At 43.6% G+C, this 18405-nt stretch overlaps 1 protein-coding gene across 1 annotated transcript; it reads left to right on the top strand.

Annotated features, from left to right (window-relative positions):
* The first annotated feature begins 4028 nt into the window (after positions 1 to 4028).
* On the top strand, positions 4029 to 17097 carry stk17al (serine/threonine kinase 17a like). Its single transcript, XM_049561199.1, has 7 exons — positions 4029 to 4367; positions 8138 to 8350; positions 12611 to 12755; positions 13373 to 13499; positions 13603 to 13651; positions 13965 to 14144; positions 15391 to 17097. The coding sequence occupies exons 1-7, from the start codon at positions 4255 to 4257 to the stop codon at positions 15680 to 15682; spliced, it is 1119 nt and encodes a 372-aa protein (XP_049417156.1). The 5' UTR covers positions 4029 to 4254; the 3' UTR covers positions 15683 to 17097.
* The last annotated feature ends 1308 nt before the right edge of the window (positions 17098 to 18405 follow it).

The following is an 18405-nucleotide window of genomic DNA, read 5'->3' as shown; positions in this document are numbered from 1 at the left end:
GCAATCACGTTCTGTAAGGATTCAGGATTTTGCAATTTTGCAGATGTAGTCTTGTTAACAAGGCAAATTTCCTAAGAAAGGTTGACGGCTCTTTATTCTCACGAAATATTGGTTGCATGTAGGCCACTGTCAGCAGCCACCAGGTATTCTCTTTCTGAGACGGAGCTGCAATGAAAGTGACTCGAAAACATTTTGTCGGTGAGAGCAGTTTCACTTCCAAACATCATCTAACAAGGACACCTCATCAGTCGGGCGTTTGACGAGATCCTTCCACAATCATACCTCCTCCATGTCATAAGCAAGGCATGGAAACAGGTCATTTTAGTTCTTCAAAGAGAAAGGAAAAGTCTGGGATGTTATCAGAGTAGGACATCTTAACATAACTGCACAGGCCTCCAGGGGAGACTCATAAAGGAACAGCAGTGAATTTAACAGGACAGTGTCACAAAGTCATGGAAAAAAAAATACTTATGTAATGAGACCCCTCAACCCCCCTTATTTTTTTACACACCCATGGGCGAAAAAATTGAGAGGAAAGAAAGGCCATCTTTAAAAATGTGGACAAAAGACCGTCTGTGTGTCCAACACATTTACCCAAGGGAGTCATAAGAGAACTTAATAGTGTACATTTACCCTGATCCTGCAGCAGCCACTTCTTTAACACTAGATTGCTTTTGTCCCACCACCCGCAACCTTTTACCTCCTCTGGCTCCCTGTACAAATGGCAGCTTTTACAAAGAGCTCATGAATATCTACACATCATAAATACAAACTCAGGCAAAGGTTGAAACATTATCACATACCCTTGTAGTTAAAGCCATAAAAATGCCCCCACTACATCAATCAGATCCATATCGTGGACACTTCTTTGGACCGGACCCAGATGCTAATTTACAGCCGGGGTCTTGTTAAAAAGCAGGAGCTGTGTTTTCTGACCCAGTCATGACAAGGCCTATTTGTTCCAGTGGCTCGGAAAGCGTTGGCGTTCCCCAGGTCGCGGCTGAACTTCTCACATTTATGTTAGCTAAACTGCAGGCTGGCAGGCTAATTCGCTGGTATGTGTTTTCATTAGGTCTCCGGGGCCCGGTAGAGCTGCCTCACTAACTTGGTTCCTCTGAACTCTGACCCCAGCTTTAATGGGAACGCTGGCGGAGAAAGAGGGTCGAGGCACCGGAGTGGGCTCACTTAAAGACTTAAGGTAACAATTTGAGGAGGCGTAACAGGTTATGCAACCTTGTCGCTGGACACTAATGACTCGGTAGGGCCTGAGGAATGTCCTCACTCAATAGGTCTCTTTTACATCAGTTGCTGTTTGTGGCAACAAAATTAGCGTGGCTATGCTAAGATTGAATAAATCCTGCTCTGTGTGCTAGATAACAGCCATGTAGGGCATGTGACAAACTGCTAGCGATGTGCTCAGCCACAGGCCATAAAACCAGCACAGGGGAACCTGTCATCCCTCTGTTTTTTCACTCCTTCCCTTCCCTCGAGGCAGCGCAAATACTCATGTCCTCATTTAGAAACATGAAGAATACAGGCTGGTATGAGTCTCTCCCCTCCTCAGGAAGATGATGTGGCCACTCATATGAGCAAGAGTGCTCAAACAATCAGATAAAGACTTTTAAAATAACTGATAAGTCAAAGGTAAAAAATGTTCTTCTCATTTTAACATCACTGTCAATTAAAAATGACAGGGTTTCAGGGAGGTGGTCAGACAAAACAAGCAATTTAAAGACATCTTATTGACTAAATGATTCATTTAAAAAGTAATAGATGGCAATGACTGACACCCAGCATGACCCTGGCTTCTTTGCCTACTGCTTCAGGGTACAGCGATACTTTTCAGGAAGGTCAAACGTCTCACGCTGTCTACTGTGGTCTCCTTTACACGAGGTGTAAACTGTGGAAGAAAACCACAGCTTCCACCAGCAGTTCCTTTATCGTCTGGGATTGACTCTCAGCTGGGGAAGACTTGCTGTGTTTGTGTGTGCTGCTCTGTTTGCTCGGGGTCAGCCCAGGCCTCGGCCTCTCTAGAGGTTTCACAGTCTCATAGATTTAGCTTTAGCGAGCCTTTGTAGCTTAGGTGACACATTTCCCGTAGAGCCCAGGTCATCTTTACATTTGTCCACTCTGCAGGCCCTAAATACCAATCACTTTTCCTCATCGGCTTGTCTTTGTGTTCACTATACAGGTTACAGGGTGATTTTATATGTTATATAACAGATATAAAAAAAACTCAATCACCTGGACTTTCCCTTCAAAGCTCCAAATAACTTTGTCTGTGCCACACATGCTGATGAGTCGTCTAATGGGATGTTTTGAATTCTTCTGTAATGACATGCAGCTTTGATGGGCAGACCAACAGCTCTCCCACAGATGAGAAAACACAAAGCCGTGCAGAATGCTCTCATACCCCAAGGGCAGCTTCACATTCACAACGAGTGTGAGAAAATGTCTCACCTGTAGCACGGCCAAGCCCACATGCAAGTAGCATGAAAGCACATACCAACGATAACAAACATGCCTGAAATGTTTGTGAGCATGTCAGTATGCAAATGGCGTGTTTTGTTTTACCCTTAAGTTTCTTTTAGGAGTACATTTTGGGGTCGATGGGTACAACATGAAGTTAGAAGTAAGGAGGGAAAAGGTTAATCAAGTACAGCCAATGCTGAGGTTAAGTAGTGCCGGACTTAGCACACACACAACTTGCCACCCTCCTTTGGGTGGTGGCCATGTATGTTGCCTTTTCTCCACTCAGATGACACACTTGGGTGTCTTATTAATCATACCTCGTAAATACGCATGGAGTGTGGCACGGTGGTGTGGTGGTTAGCACTGTCGCCTCACAGCAAGAGGGTTGCTGGTTCGATCCCGGGCATGGGAGCCCTTCTGTGCGGAGTTTGCATGTTTTCCCCGTGTCAGCGTGGGTTCTCTCCGGGCACTCCGGCTTCCTCCCACAGTCCAAAGACATGCAGATTGGGGACTAGGTTAATTGATAACTCTAAAATTGTCCGTAGGTGTGAATGTGAGCGTGAATGGTTGTTTGTCTCTATGTGTCAGCCCTGCGATAGTCTGGCGACCTGTCCAGGGTAGGCTCCAGCCCCCTCGCGACCCTCAAGAGGATGAAGCGGTTAGAAGATGAATGAATGAATGAAAATGACTAAGCGAATCGAATGGCTTACAGGAAAAGGAAATGGAAATGCAAATAGGAAAGGATATTGCCCTTGACTAAAATCTGTATTCTTAATTCAATTTGTGAATCCAGTTATTCACTTCTCTTCTTGAACTGAATTTTCATATAGATTTTTAGATTTTCCATAAATCATTAATGATTTCCATTTCTCATTCATGAATCCGTGAATTGAAAAGTACTTACTGACTCTTTTTTGGTACCTCACTTTTCTAACTTGAATTAATTATTGATGGATTAATATTTCATTTATAAATTATTTTATAATACCTCTTTTTATTGCTCATTAACAAATTAAATAATTAATTACTTCATAGTTAAGTCTACTTATTCATAGATTAATAAATTTACAAACAAATGTATTAATGCCTATTTTTGTTGTACAATTATTTCTAAATCAGTTAGATTTGTGACACTTGGAGTCCTCCATACACTTGGACTCTTTTTCTACATTATTTAGTCAGCTGAAAGTTAAGGCTAACAAATGCAAGCTGATAAAGCTGCCAACATTTTAACTATTAGACTGATCTGCATTATAAGGTGTACAGTGCACAGTAGTTTGACTACCTTAGTGTTGATATTTGTATGTTTTATTTGTGTCATGTTCAATTATTACAACTATGTTATTAGTCTGAGTCATCATGAGAACTGTTCAACTGAAACTAATGATAATAGTCTCTGTTTGTGTTTGTGTACCTGTGTCGATAAGCTCCTGCCACTCCGACGCACTGGCTGCCAGCTGACTCGCACCTCCTCTCCGGCACAGTCATTGGCCTCCGCTGCGGAGCGTCAGCGCAGTGGGGCGGCCCTGACAAGGAGTTTATTGTCAAGAATGTGTAGTAGCACTCAGACTAATTTACCGCACCGACTGTGCCACACTCCTGCAGGGCATCATCCTCCTGTTTGGGACGCGCGTACTGGATTACCTCCCGGTGGTTTGACACAACTGCTGTTGGCTCTAATCGACTACTTTATCATGCGAGTATATACTTGAAAAATCGCCTTTGTTGTATTTTCTTTTTTTTTTCCTGGAAGAAGATTGTTTCAATTCAAGCGCGACTTCAATGCTAGACTCGGCAAAGATGAGCAAAAACGGAATCGTGACAAAGATCCACACGAGGATAAGAGCTGATCCGTTCACAGCCAATTACGACCTGGTCGGCAAAGAACTGGGCAGGTGAGTCCGTTTGCTGCAGCATTCATTGATGAAAAACTGAAATCCGTGCGCTGACGGAAATGGCATTTGCAGGAATATCTCGATGAGCTTATGTAAATCTGGTAATCATATTAGAATTTACGCTCTGCACGTGTTAATGGGAAGCGTGTTAATTGAACATTTCCAACCCCGCATTCCATCTCGGGGAAAGGCACAGGTTGGAGACGCGCTTTGGCACGCGCAATGGTAATGCGCTTTTGTACGTCTTCTGTGAAAGTTTCTGCAAAGTTTTCGGACTTAATGATCTTTTAGTTTAAGAAATGAGGTGGACAGTAATGAGTTCTATGAAGAAGGGTCAGAGAATTCTGTGAGATCAGGAGGGACATGAGTTTGCATATGTCAGCACTGTTCATATGTCTGACATCTAAGGGGTGAAAGTATTTCACTATGTGTTTTGAAATTCCACAAGATGTGTTTGTTTCTGTCGATGCTCATTTAAAGTGTGTGTTCTGTGCTGCATGTGGTGGTGAAAATGTCAACTTTCTCCAAATACCATGAGCTGAACTTCAGTATTACTTCGGAGTCATATTGTGTCACAGTGTGAGTGATATAAGTGTTATAAAGGATGGATTACTAAAGGAGCCCATCGGTCACAGGCCGAGGGGCCCACTGGCCGCCACCTGCAAAATGTCAAATTAACACGCATCACCTTGGAAGAGACTCAGAATGACCACAGAGATGCAAAGATGCTGCAAAGAGACATCATAAAACTACAAAAGGGCATTACAACCCCAAGGAGACACAAAATGACCACAAAGTGACACAATATGACAAAAGGAGCATAACCGCTACAAAGAGATGCAAAACCAACACAGGCTCTGTGTGTCTTTGCTCCTATGTAGGAGAGGTGGTGGGGCCCTTCATGCATCTGTGCCCAGGGGCCCACTGTCTCATAATCCACCCATGAGTGTCATGTAAAATGACAATATGTACAACAAGACCAATGGGAGAACAGTATGGAAACAATGTGATCCTAATTCTATATTTTAGACATTATATTCCTTTTTCCCAGCGTGAAATTTGCTGTTTCCAATCAGCCGCTCTTATGTCTCTCTCCAGCCAAATCCATTTTGTGCTTTATACTCAGTGATGTGTTGATCACACAAACAGAAGTGCACATTCCAGCAGTATTTAAGCGGGGATTCCCCAATGCGCCGGACAGTAATGACTCTCCTAAAAAAGCATTCTGAATTAGCGCAAGGAGCCGCAGTGGACTTCTTGGGTTTCACTTAACTCGACAGCTGTTTCATTACCCTTTGTGCCAATACTGCATCTGTCTCCATGACTCCAATCTTCAGTTAGTTTGCTTAGAGTGTGGTGGGACAGCCTAAATAAAGAGTCAGTTGGTAGCAGCCAGTTTTCCTTGTCAGACACCCTGGGACATACTGGGACAGCAGCCAGAACCCATGGGGGGGATTGGATTGAGGCTGCATATGAAGTGTAGCAGCCTCTAAACGCCCTCTCTCTCTCCTCTCACCCCTTCATCCTCTTTCCCTCCTCTTCCCATGAGTCCAACCCAACAACATCCTGAGATCAGGCCTCATAATCGCATTAAGTGCAGGAATGTATGCGGTGCTGCATACCAGCAGCTATATAGACTGTACATTAGCAGGGATGTTGACTCTGTTAGAATTTGTAAGTGTAGGCTGAACTCTCTTGAAGCTTGAAGTCTCTTGGCCTTATTTCCAAAAACCTTCTTATCACCAAGCTTTGCAGTATGAGTGATGGTCCCCTGCAGAACTATACACAAACACATGTTGTGGCCAACTCGAAAGCAGGAAGAGGAACTCATGTTGTGTGTCAGTCTGTCTGTGAAACAGGCAAATGAGAGCTGTGAGGGCTGTCATTTCTCATCGCAGTTCAGACATGAGTCAGTGCCCCGCTGAGGGAGACAAAACGCAGACTCCACAGGAAACCAGCTTCTCAATCAAATTTTCACCATCTCCAGGCCTGGAGAAGAGATAGTTTTGTGTGTCACAGTGAAGTTGTTGATTGATGACAGACTAGACGGAATCTACCCTGCAAATGAGCTGTTTGATCTGTATGATTGTGTCTGTGGATCCAGACAGGATGTTTGAGAAAGCACTCATTAGCGTAAGAGTTTGGTGGAGTTTTTCTGCAGTAACTGCAAAAAAAGGAACTTGATGTGTAGAATATTACATAGAAGCACTGTGATGGAAGTGACATGGCAGAGTGTGAGTGTAGCCGCCTGGATGATGGCCATGTTTGGTAACCTCTGACCTGTTGTCAGCCTTTGAAAGGGCCTCCTGTTGCTCCTTTCCGTGGCCAGCGGTCATTCCTTTTCACTCCATATGTAGTTCCCAGCCCACAGCGAGCTGCTCTGAACTTGGCTAATTAAGGATGAAAAGGTTCTGACGGGTTTTGCCTTTTCACTCTGAACAATGAGTCGTCACCATTCTGTAAGACTGGGGGTGAAAAAGAGAAGGACCAGGCCTCACAGCAGCCAAGGCAGTAGCCAAAACAGAACCAAGCACTGGCCAGAACAGTTGCTGTTTTTGGTCCGAAGCACAGTAGGCTTGGAGTAACACTGTGTGGGAAAACGACCGGCACCATGCTGACTGGACCTTTCTGACTTGGCCAAATTCATTTAAATTCTGCCCAGTTCTTAGTCATTTTTTCACATCCTGTGTCCACTTCTCCTAAGCCCTCTGTATTGTGTAGCTCATTAAAACACTGAGATGTTAGTTGGACGTAGATGTTGAGGTTACGGTGTCCATTTTAGCATGCAGCCTAGGCTCCAACCTGACTGTAACAGCAGTGACCCCCTGCCTGGCCTACCCAGCCGCGGTTGGGTGGGTGGTCCTGCTCTCGGCACTGCTGTGTCAGCCGACTGGTCAGCTTTTGTATGATTGTCAAAGGAAAAGCAGGCTCTGGCCGAGGGTCTGGGCGGAGGTGTCAACACAATCCCATTTGTCCCTGCTGCTGTCAGCTGTGAAGAAAGGGAAGTGGACAAGGCCTCATTATCAGTCTGGGAGGGACGGCTGGTGATTGGGGTCGACTTGACACACAGAAAGGCAATTCTGCACACATCGGACATCATGCCCACACCCTCTGCTGACCCTTAACACCTCCTATGAATCCATGAATGTATATGCAGAAAAATTAACGCTCAAGTGGATGTTCTTTTTTTTAATCTCATGTTTTATCAGCCACCAAGCTGTTACATCTCTTTGTTATTGCCTGACCTTAGCGTTATCGGGTCCCTGCCCACTATTCAGCGGCTCTTGCCAAAACTGTCAGCCTTATCTGCCTCCTGTCAGACCCTCCTGAAGGCTAAAGGAAGAGGAGGAGAATGGGGGAAATCTCTACCAAATGTATACTGACGCCTCCTCAGCTGAGCATATCAGTGGTGAATAGCAGGGACCGAAGTTTCAAATGATGCCTCTTCACCTTCTTATCTCTGAACTGTTCTTTAACCTCGCCTACAGTGTTGCACTCGTGGCCGCTTGGCGGGCTTTTCCAAACGTCCTACACTGTAATCTAGGTTTCACCTCATAGCAGTTTAACTGTCAAGAGTATGTCCAGTAATTTTAGCCTTTCACTCGCTGCAGTTTAAATGACCTAAATTTAATCCAGTGGTCCCGTTGGCTACTTGGACACAGAACAGAACTGTCTCTGACCAAATCTATTTGAAAAACCAGTAATGTGGTTGTGATTATTCTGTCTCCTCACTAATCACTCTCTCGCTCTATCCCCTCTTTGTTCCCCAGGGGAAAGTTTGCGGTGGTGAAAAAGTGCATCGAGAAGGCAACGGGGAAGCAGTATGCTGCCAAGTTCCTGCGAAAGCGACGGAAGGGCGAGGACTGCCGCATGGACATCTTAAATGAGATCGCCGTGCTGGAGTCAGCCAAGGCAAACCCCTATGTGGTGGCGCTGCATGAGGTCTACGAAACCAAAAACGAAATCATCCTCGTTCTGGAGTGGTAAGACAATACTGTGGATATTACTGAGAGTTCTTTAAAAGTTCACCTAAAAAAAAAAAAGCTACACCACATTTAAGCAGCCTTGTCTGGCACTCCAAAGTTTATTCAAACTCTTGTGCACACACCCTTCCACCACCACAGATCTGAGAAGAAAGCGATGGCGGTAATTTAAATGGCCTTTTAAACTTTCCTCACTTGACAGTGTTTGAGCCATGCCAGGAAAACTGGGGATAAAATGATTAAGCCCTCAATCATTAGGGAGATGAAAATCCTTTAATCATCACTCACCAACTTTCCATAAGTGGAGTTTTTCTCATGCAGCATGTTTGAGGGATTTGAGGATACCAAACTGAAATTCCCCAGCATATTTATCCATTTCTACCTAGTAAGCAACAATCTTTGAGCCGGGAAAACCTCACATCAGATCTTACATACACATCATGCAACATCCTGTATTTAACATGACGAGAATGTCACTGCGTTGGTGTTTTCATGTGAATTATCAGCTCTTATTTATCTGTCTGATCTGTGTAAAAACCCTTCCTGGCCTCAAGTTATCTGCTGGTGGCAGACTGTATGTGTCATTCAAGCCTTTCTCACCTCACAAAAAAAAAAAAAAAACGCTAACACGTGTGAAACACATAGCTTTGCACTGTTGTGCATGAGCAATACCTTAAATGGAAATTCTCTCTGCGGTTTATTGCTCGTCTCGTCATAACCTCGACGCCTGAGTTTCTTGTTATGCTAAATGGCTGTCAGGAACTGTCACTTTACATACCAATGTGGCAGAACTGCACCGACCTCACTGTGTGAAAATTGCAATATCAAGCTACAAATGAGTCAGTAACACCCCACTGTGAGAACTGCTCAGTACTCAGATTCAACATGCAGGTGAAGTGTCCGGCAGCTGAGACGAGCTGCTCCCTCAGTGACCCGGCGAGGTCATCCTGGCTGTCTGGCTCTCGTCTGTTGTGGTTGGGTGTTAAATGACATGATGCATATCCACTAAGTGTTCCTTGTCTGCTCTAATGGCAGCCTCTAATTAGGAGTTGGAAAGGACACTTAGCATTTTAATTACCTCGCTTGCCTCATTAAAGGGAGATAACACGGGGCAATTATGCTTGAACCACGTTCCTCTGACCCTGTTCCTGAACTGCTCGCCGCGCAGGCAGGAAGCCCTCCCCTCCCCAGCCCTTGGTGGTCAGCCCCATCCCAGACATGGAATGCCTCCTCAGAACAAAGGTCTCTCAGTGGGGGGTGGCTGTGTTTGACCTCTGACTGAAGTGTGAAAGGGGAAGTAGCACCACAGGTCACCCCTGCATGCCTGCAGAGAAAACATAGCAGGAGGTCAGTCGGCACTGGTCCACAGTTCCTCTTCGGTTTCCAAATGAAGCTACACTGAGAGTCTTTGAGCACATGCACAATATTTTAGTGCTTAAAGAGCTCAATTTTAAAATGTCAGCCCTTTTGTTAGTCATTATCTATTGCAGCGTAGGTTTGTCCTAAAAGCAGCAGCAGCACTCATAGTGAGACCCAAAAAGCTGTCTGACCTCAGCATGAGTTTCAAGAATTGCAAACCATTTTCCATTTCCTGTGGGTTTAAATGTAAGCAGCAAGCAAGGCTCCCAAAAGTAGCACACACCACCATGCTGGTATAAAGTGTTGTGCACACACGAGCACACTTCTCGTAGCCACAACCACATCCTTGGTAATGTCAGAGAAATGGAGGCAAAAAGCTGAATTCTAATCATCTTTGAGAGCTCCAGTGTGCGGCAGTACCACAGAAAGCCCCAATGTAATGACTAGGTTGAGAGATGGTCACTTTGATGAAAAATGAAGGTGCATCACTTTTTTTGTGCGTAGTAGCTAAACTTCCCGGAGAAGTCATCACTGTGACCGTGATCCAGGAAGCACAGCCTTTCATTTCCTGTTTTTCTACACATATGAAAGTATACTGTAAAAAAGTGACAAACATACATTTGCCTAACGCATCACAACTCCAGGAAATGCAGCCAAACCTATACAGCCCTTTGAACGCTTCACAGTAAATCTATGGAGGGAGATTTTTTGCAGCCTAAGAAACTTCTTTAACTTTCAGCATCAAGTCATCTCATCATGCGTTTTCCCTCATACTGTTTCCACATTCCTAATGGCAAATCCACACTGTGAGAATAAATCTTTTTGCTTAATGGTATGATTCCCCTTATTGTGGCATGACTAATTTAATTCAAGGAATTGAATTTAAGGTTTTCCAGTTCCTATTTGGAGCTGTTTTAGTTCAGAATGCACTGCCATGTTTCCTTCCTCGCCTTTTAGCATACAGTAACCCACAGCACTAATGACCTCAGTGGGCTTTAATTGGACTACACTGGAGCACAAGTGCTGTCCAGAAAATTCAGCCAACAGACAGGTTAGGCTTGAGGAAAGTGGTTGACCGGGTTCTGGTAAGGTGACGTTGGTGAGCGCGCGGCTTGGTGGTCAGCCAGAAAGAGCTTTGACTAAATAGGTTCTCTCTCAGAGCTAAAAGGAGGTTCACATTTATTGCTTAATATAGATAAAGCGTAATAGTTTTTCAGCTTTGTTTAGCTCCTCTGTGCCGTCACTCAAGTTGGCTGCAGTGGGTTTTTTCTTGCAGCTCGGTGCAGGGGAGGATGTCTCCCACATTGAAGTAGTGTGTACATTAACTCTCCTGGAAGGAGGGAGAGCGTGGAGACAATATTTAGACTTCAGGGGAAGTATCAGATCATTCCTAAGTGCTTGGCCAGAATGTGTGCAGTCTGTTGAATTTAAACAAGATGGTCTTTATCGAGGTTTTAAATCCTCCCAGGCGCTCTGCTGACAGCTTAATGAACCTATTGAAGCACTTTGTCATGTCAAGCCTTTAATTGTTCAGACAGGTACTGTAATAGTTGAAGTCCATATTAAGCTGATTGCAGTTTTCAACAAAAAAATCAAACGGCACTCATGTCTTCCATTTCCTCCCCCAAATGAAAACACTAACACCAGGCTTGCTTTTATTTGGTGTGCATGTGCAGATCAGTGTAAACAGATGAGTGCAATTTTATTGTACATCCATACTGTTTTCATGTTTGCAACAAGCGGGGTAGGTGGTGGGTCAAGTATTCAGTGCTGGGAGCAAAACAAAAAAGAGGATTACATGGACCAATGACGGATATCCCCAAAATCCCAAAAAACATGAGTGTTATTTTCACAGCTGAGGATAGTAAAGAGTGCAGGGTTAGGAAGCTAACAGGGGATTGGGCGGTACTGGTTATGTAACAGTCGTGCCCAGGGCCTGGTCGCAAAGTTTTCCTCAGAAGATAAAAAGCATGTGTGCCATCTAAATCCCCCACACATGGTTCTAGTTTTTTTGGGTGAACTGTCAGCTTCAGGCATTGATCTGACTGATGGAGCATCCAACGTAAATCCACCATGTCTCCACTTTGCTTAATGTTGTTACACAAGCGCGGCAAGACCAGGCAGGAATCTGACTTTTCCCTCTACAAAAATGTGAGAAGTCACCAGTGAGTTGTCTAATGACTAAATTCCAAAAAAGGCTAATCCCTCATACGTTGGTTGTTTTGAACAAGCGAGCAAAAAAGCTATGCAAGCTGAGGCTCACACAGTATCTGCTTACCAACTTGACACTATTCCCCTGCCACCCTCTGTGGCCATTCCTCTCTACTTTAAGAAAATGTTTGGGCTTTGATAAGTTGGCCAGTGTTTGCTTCTGTTGGCCCTTTTTGTCATTAAGTAAGTAACCTGCAGTGTATCAGGCTGTATAAGACCTTATCTGAACCTGCTGTAAGCTGATACGTATGAACATTCTTATCTCCAGTAATATTCCTGAGAACAGGAAGGTACATGCAGAGGCAGAGTACCGAAAATTATATTGCTGCATGTTGGACTCGCATGCAGCGTGGAGCTGTGAGTGGACTTTGTTCCTCCAAGCCAAAGTACACTAATGAGACATCTTGTTACATAATTTTAAAGAAATTGGAAATGACTTTGGGGTTGTTTAGTAAAATTGTCCTAATGGGACTGTTTGGAATTTGCTATTGTCGACTGTGTGTGATTCAAACTGAGAGGAAGGGTGTGTTTGTACAATTTAAAGGCGCAATTTATTATGACAAGTTAAAGTGAATAATCAAAAATGAAAGTAAGCCAAACTAAACTTCACTGGGTGGCTGCACAATTCTTTTCTTCTCATCTTATCCTTGTTTTGTTTTCTCAGTTTTCCTTCCTGTGCTTTCCTTCCAGCGCTGCCGGTGGTGAAATCTTCAACCAGTGTGTTGCCGACAACGGCGAGGCCTTCACAGAGAAAGATGTGATCCGGCTGGCCAAGCAGATCCTGAGTGGAGTGGCCTTCCTGCATCGCAGCAATGTGGTGCATCTGGACCTGAAAGTGAGTATGCTGAAAGGTTATATGACAATATAGGACAGCCTATTCCCTCGAGTGGAAGGCTGGAGATATGAGATATGATTTCTGTTATGCAACCTCAACTCATTCAGTGTGGCACGACCCCGTTCCCACGAGGAATAAGCCGGTAAAGGGAACTGACTGAGCTATCATGTTTTCTTTAATGGCCCCTGAGGTAACAAGCCAGCCGTCATTGATGTTTTTTTCCTACCTCACAAATTAACCAAGTATCTGGTTTCTCATTACACGTTATACAACTCATTTAAATGTGAAAAAAACATCAGGTCAGTCCGACCCAGAATTAAGTACAGTGGTACATACACTCAAGTATATTCACACACAAACCACAGAGCCATGCCAGTGGTTGGCAGGGACATCCTACCTGTTGTTGGTCTCATCTGATTGGCTTAGAGGATGATCTCAGAGGAGAAGCTCGATGCTGACTGACGAACTAGACCCCAAATCCTCTTGGATCCAGTTACCTCAAAATGCTTTGACTCAGTCACACTGCCGTGTAATTAATGACCTCAGATGTCAGACCTCAGGCTCATTGGATAATCATTACGTAACATACCTCTGTCTAATCTGCGTGCCCTCTCCAGCCACAGAACATCTTGTTGACCAGTGACAGACCTCTGGGGGACATTCGCATTGTGGACTTTGGCTTGTCCAGACGCATGGACAAAATCACAGAAGTCAGGGAGATCCTGGGTACGCCAGAGTATGTTGGTGAGTCTCACTTTCAGCCCCTTAAATACCCTGGATCACCTGTGTCTTTTCAATGTGAGCGCCATTTATCACGACTAAATGGGACCATGTGTTTCTGTTGCAGCACCAGAGATCCTGAACTATGAACCCATTAGCACTGCGACAGACATGTGGTAAGTCCTACTGTTGTTAATGAGACTATTTCCACTCATTTAACTGGATGCGATGCAGAGCTCGTTTAGTCTGTTTAACATCTGAGAATACAGACGTATTCAGGACAGTGACATCACCTCCCTAGCGTGTAAAAGACAGTCTAGACCTTTGACCACAAGATCATCCTTGCCTTTACTTGCAGTTAGTTAATGAGTAACCGCATCTCAATCGAAGAAAGCAAAATCTGTTGTGTGTTACAAAACACATTCCGTAACCATCAAAGATGACAAATGACCTCATAAATATTCTCTTTCTTTCCCCTTTCTTTACCAGGAGTATCGGTGTCCTGACCTACGTCATGCTGACGGGTGAGTCTCCCTTCCTGGGTGACAACAAGCAGGAGACATTCCTCAACATCTCCCAAGTCAACATCGACTACTCGCAGGACACTTTTGAGGGGATCTCTGCCCTGGCTGTTGACTTCATTAAGTCCCTTCTGGTTAAAAACCCCAGGTGAGACTGCTTACTGTAAAGATGGAGATATGATCAGATGTTCTGATTATTGCTAAAACTGAAGTTTCCGTCAGCATCACTTAGAGCCGATTGACACACCAAGGATGTGAGTCAGGTTCACACCAGCACGGAAGTACATCCGCATGTGTCTAAATGAGTGTGTGTGGTAATAAGATTTGCGTCACTAGGGCGAGAAGCAATTTCCTTTTTTGTAAACAGCAGCTGTAAACTCACCTCATTCAGAAAAAAAAGAGTTTTTAGGTCAGTATCTTTGTGTTTCGACATTACACCAAACACTGACACATCAGCTTTGTGCGTCATCATGTAAAAGAAAGAACAGGTGAAGTTGCAGTCGGTAACTTTTATGAAAAATTTAAGAAACCACACAGTAGTGCATGAGAAAGATGATCCGTGAAGAAATCATATTACTCTGCCTCCTGGTTGTGCTTGTATTGGCATTTGCTTTAATTCACTGCGCCTGATTGAAAACAAAAGGTCTGAGCCAGGGAGACGCAGCTGTCAATCATGTCAGTCAGCACTTGTGAACTTCATCAAACTGTCAAACTAGGCAGCGCTTATCAAATATGAACCAAGATTCTGTTACTGCATTGCCTATTTCTGGCCTCAAACATTTTCAGAAACGTATTTTAGTGCACTGTTTAGCTGTAAAATGAGAACGTTTTTGACCCAGCTGCCATGCTGAAAGCAGTCGAGCCAAAACGAAGTCCCGTCCACTGACCAGAGCAAACTTTCTTATCTAACAAATATGATACAAAGTTATTTCTATAAAAGTTACCACCTGAAGCTTTAAACTAAGGTGTTTTTCAAGGGAAGCTATGTGACCACATGTCTGATGAACTTAACTCAAACCCTAATCCTGATTGAGAGCTCCAACAGTGAGCCCGTTCTTTATCACCACAATTTGTTGATGAAAAGTAGCAGCAGCCTCTGTCTCGCATCCAGAGCCATGATCTCCAGTCAGTATCGTTTAAATGCAGCAGATTACTGGTAGCACTGGAAAAAGTGGAGGATTCCTCAGTGTTTGAGTAATCGGTGAGAGATGGAGGGGAAAAATCTTGAGAGCAAAAAGTGTTATTTTTTGTGGTTTCCCTAACCAAATGCTGAAAAGGAATATGGCCGACGCCTGTGAGATTGAGTGAATCGGAAGATCCAGGCAATGCGTCGGTTATGTAAACTCTTCAAGAATTTCCACTCATCCGCAGTGTTATTGTGTTTGTGTGTACAGGAAGAGAGCCACGGCAGAAGAATGCCTCAACCACCCCTGGCTGAACCCACTCCCCCATCCTCACTCCCACCCGCACCTCCACACCAGGTCGCCTTCGTCTTTGGACGAGCCGGAGACAAGCCAGTCAGAGTCGGAGCCCGAGAGCCCGGCACCCTCCCCTGAGCTGGACTTGATCGGGTCGTACCTCACTTGCCCGGGCCAGGGTGGGCTGAAAGCGGGACGTGACGCCTTTTCCTTCACTGAGCCCCCCTTTCCCACACGGCCTGAGATAAAGCAAGAGCTGATCTGCTGAACGACATTTCGCAGAGTAAAGAGACTGAATGAGTTCAAACTCCACGGAGCAGACGCTGAAAGCCAGTGAGCCTGCAGCTTCTTGGTCTTGGTCTGACTCAGGGCCGTGCTATATGGATGCTGTATGCCTGCTGCTGGCTGCTTCTACTGCTGTGATGTCTGTGAGCTGGGATGTGTGTAGTTTAATACCTCTGCATGTGTTTGAATAATTCTCCGTGCTGATTTATGATTGTACGGAAGGAATGTGAGGGGAATGAAGATGCAGGAGAAAGGCGTGGGAGAGGAGACAAGGATTTTGTCACAGGACTGCACTGCTGCCTTTTAAAAGTGACAGGGCTCAGCTTAACACTGTGGCTAGTTCACCCCTGCACGCACACTGGTTTCTCTTTTTACCCAATTAGCTTTTTGAACTGGGTTTCAGAGGAGAGGCAGCCTTGGGAAATGACTTCACTCACTGTGTGCTCTCATCAAAACAAGTTATGCTTCAGCTGACCCAGACATACCTTCTGTGATGAGTTTTGTTGAAGGAAGTTAAGGGTTTTGACAGATGGTTGTACTTAACAAAAGAATTAAAAAAGACTGTGTCACTGTTTTATGTTTATTTATGTGTGTTTGCTATGCCACTTCACCCCCTTAAATACACAAAGCCACATCAATGTCTTGAGTTTAAGTTGGAAATGGTAGCATTCTTGTTTTTTAAGGACAATCTTAAGCACTTTTTTATTTTGTTATTGGACTTCCGTTTTTTAGTGAGGAAACCAAAGGCTCATCAAGCGTAGTCAGCTGTCACACAATGTACTGTACATATTAACCATTTTCTACCACCCACTGTTTTTGTCACATCACTTTTGTTTTTACACAAAGTGCCACTTTTTCAACCTCACTTCTGTGTTGATATTACAGTTTTGTTTTGTTGGCTACTGCACAAATTGCACAAGTTTTTTTTTTGTACTTAACTTCGAGGTTGCCATCAGATTTCAGGCTCTTCAGATATTGTGAAATCATCAGTCTTGGAAAGAGGGAATGGCAGTGGGTTGAACGTAATGGTTCAGTTTTATTATTAAAATTGCAATGGATGAACAATGACATGGTCAACTGAAGATTTGTATAAATATGTGATGTTTGCCTTCAGATGCTCGGGAGATTGGGAAGAATTTCTCAAAAAAGTACTGAAATGTATATTGTGAGTTAGTATTAAGATTAATCTGTAAAGTAATTGTTTTTACCAGTGTATGAATGTTAACATCATTATCTTATTTTGTACGTTAACTTTTTACTTATTCCTGTTGTTTTCTGCTCATGAAATTCGGGCAGGTTTGCACTTGTCCTTGTGGACGTTATGATAAAATGAATAAATGTTGATGGCATGCATTGCAAAATGTAACAAAGAAAAATACAGGTGCATTTTGTATCAAACTCCTCTGCTTGTGTGTGTGATTTATTTTTGAAACAACAATAGCAATGAAATTTAACATTTGGCAGTCACATTTTTATTTTTACAAGCACTTAGCTTATCCCTACCTAATTTAATTTAAGGGTTCAGTTACATCCAAACTACTACAGTGAGAAACTATTATTCTAGATTTGGGTACAGTAATACAACCAAATCCAGGCCTGTTTTCATCTATGGCAATAAATTGCTGGCCATAAAAAAAAAAAAAAACCTTATTTATTGCTTCTTTTTTTTTTTTAGCCATGATGCTATCATGGCTGTAGGGAAGGCAATGGCTGTCAACCACTAGGTCCATTCTGAAATCATCAACAAGTGATGCAAAGATCACCATGAAATGTGACAGACATCCATGGTCCCCAGACAACAGAGAATATATCTTATTTGGTGATCCTCTGACTTTTCCAGCAGGTCAAACATGTCATTTTTCCAATTATTTAGTTAATGACCAACCTGCAAAATTCCCAGCATTCCCATCATGCTCTGCTGTACTTTGTGGTTAGTGCTAATTAGTAAATGTTGGCATGCCAAATCTATAACATAAACATTTATGTTGTCTCTGTGCAGTTTCAAAGCTGCTAACTAGGGAGATTGTCTCTTCACCCTGCTTACAACTGGAATTATGCTCCATCAACTATGTCAGCATCATCAGTGGACCTCTGATGGCTGCAATGTTCAACTAATTGAGCTCACTAGCATCTAAAATTGTGAATTAAAGTGAGTATCCTATAGAGTAGGCTACTCCACAACTATCTGATATGTAAAGATATAGTAATAGAGTAATGGCGCCCTGAGCAGAGAATTAAGTCACGCTTCCTCTGTGTGTGTTGAAATCCAAGCTTCTCTGTTTTGTGTTGTGGTAGACAGTACCGTGGCGAGTGCATGTGAGTCCTTGTGATTCCCCATGTCTGTATCAGGAAGTCCTCCAAGCCAATTTTTGTAGTGGCCAAACAGTGGAATCTGTCACCTGATGCAATTGGGCCCCAATAAGTTTTCCCATAGACTTGCATGAAAAAGATGTCTGTATCCATGGATACATTTTTTCAAGCATGACATCTACAAAATGACTCATTTTACCATCAGAATTTGATCCATTCAGTTCAATAACATTAAGAAAATCTAGAAAAGCCACACTGTTAAATAATTTTTATACCCATTTAAGTTAGTGGAGTGCTTAACTACAAGTGACTTAGTCTTTGTTACGCCTGCTCCATGGGCCCAATGATGTGGAAGCAGTGCTGGTCATCAGTCATTTTATGCGTGGCAGTTAAACA

Source organism: Epinephelus fuscoguttatus, linkage group LG19, assembly GCF_011397635.1.
Source record: "Epinephelus fuscoguttatus linkage group LG19, E.fuscoguttatus.final_Chr_v1".
In the NCBI taxonomy this organism is placed as follows: Eukaryota; Metazoa; Chordata; class Actinopteri; order Perciformes; family Serranidae; genus Epinephelus; species Epinephelus fuscoguttatus.
Note: the sequence above shows the minus strand (reverse complement) of the source record. Positions and strands in the feature narration are given on the sequence as shown.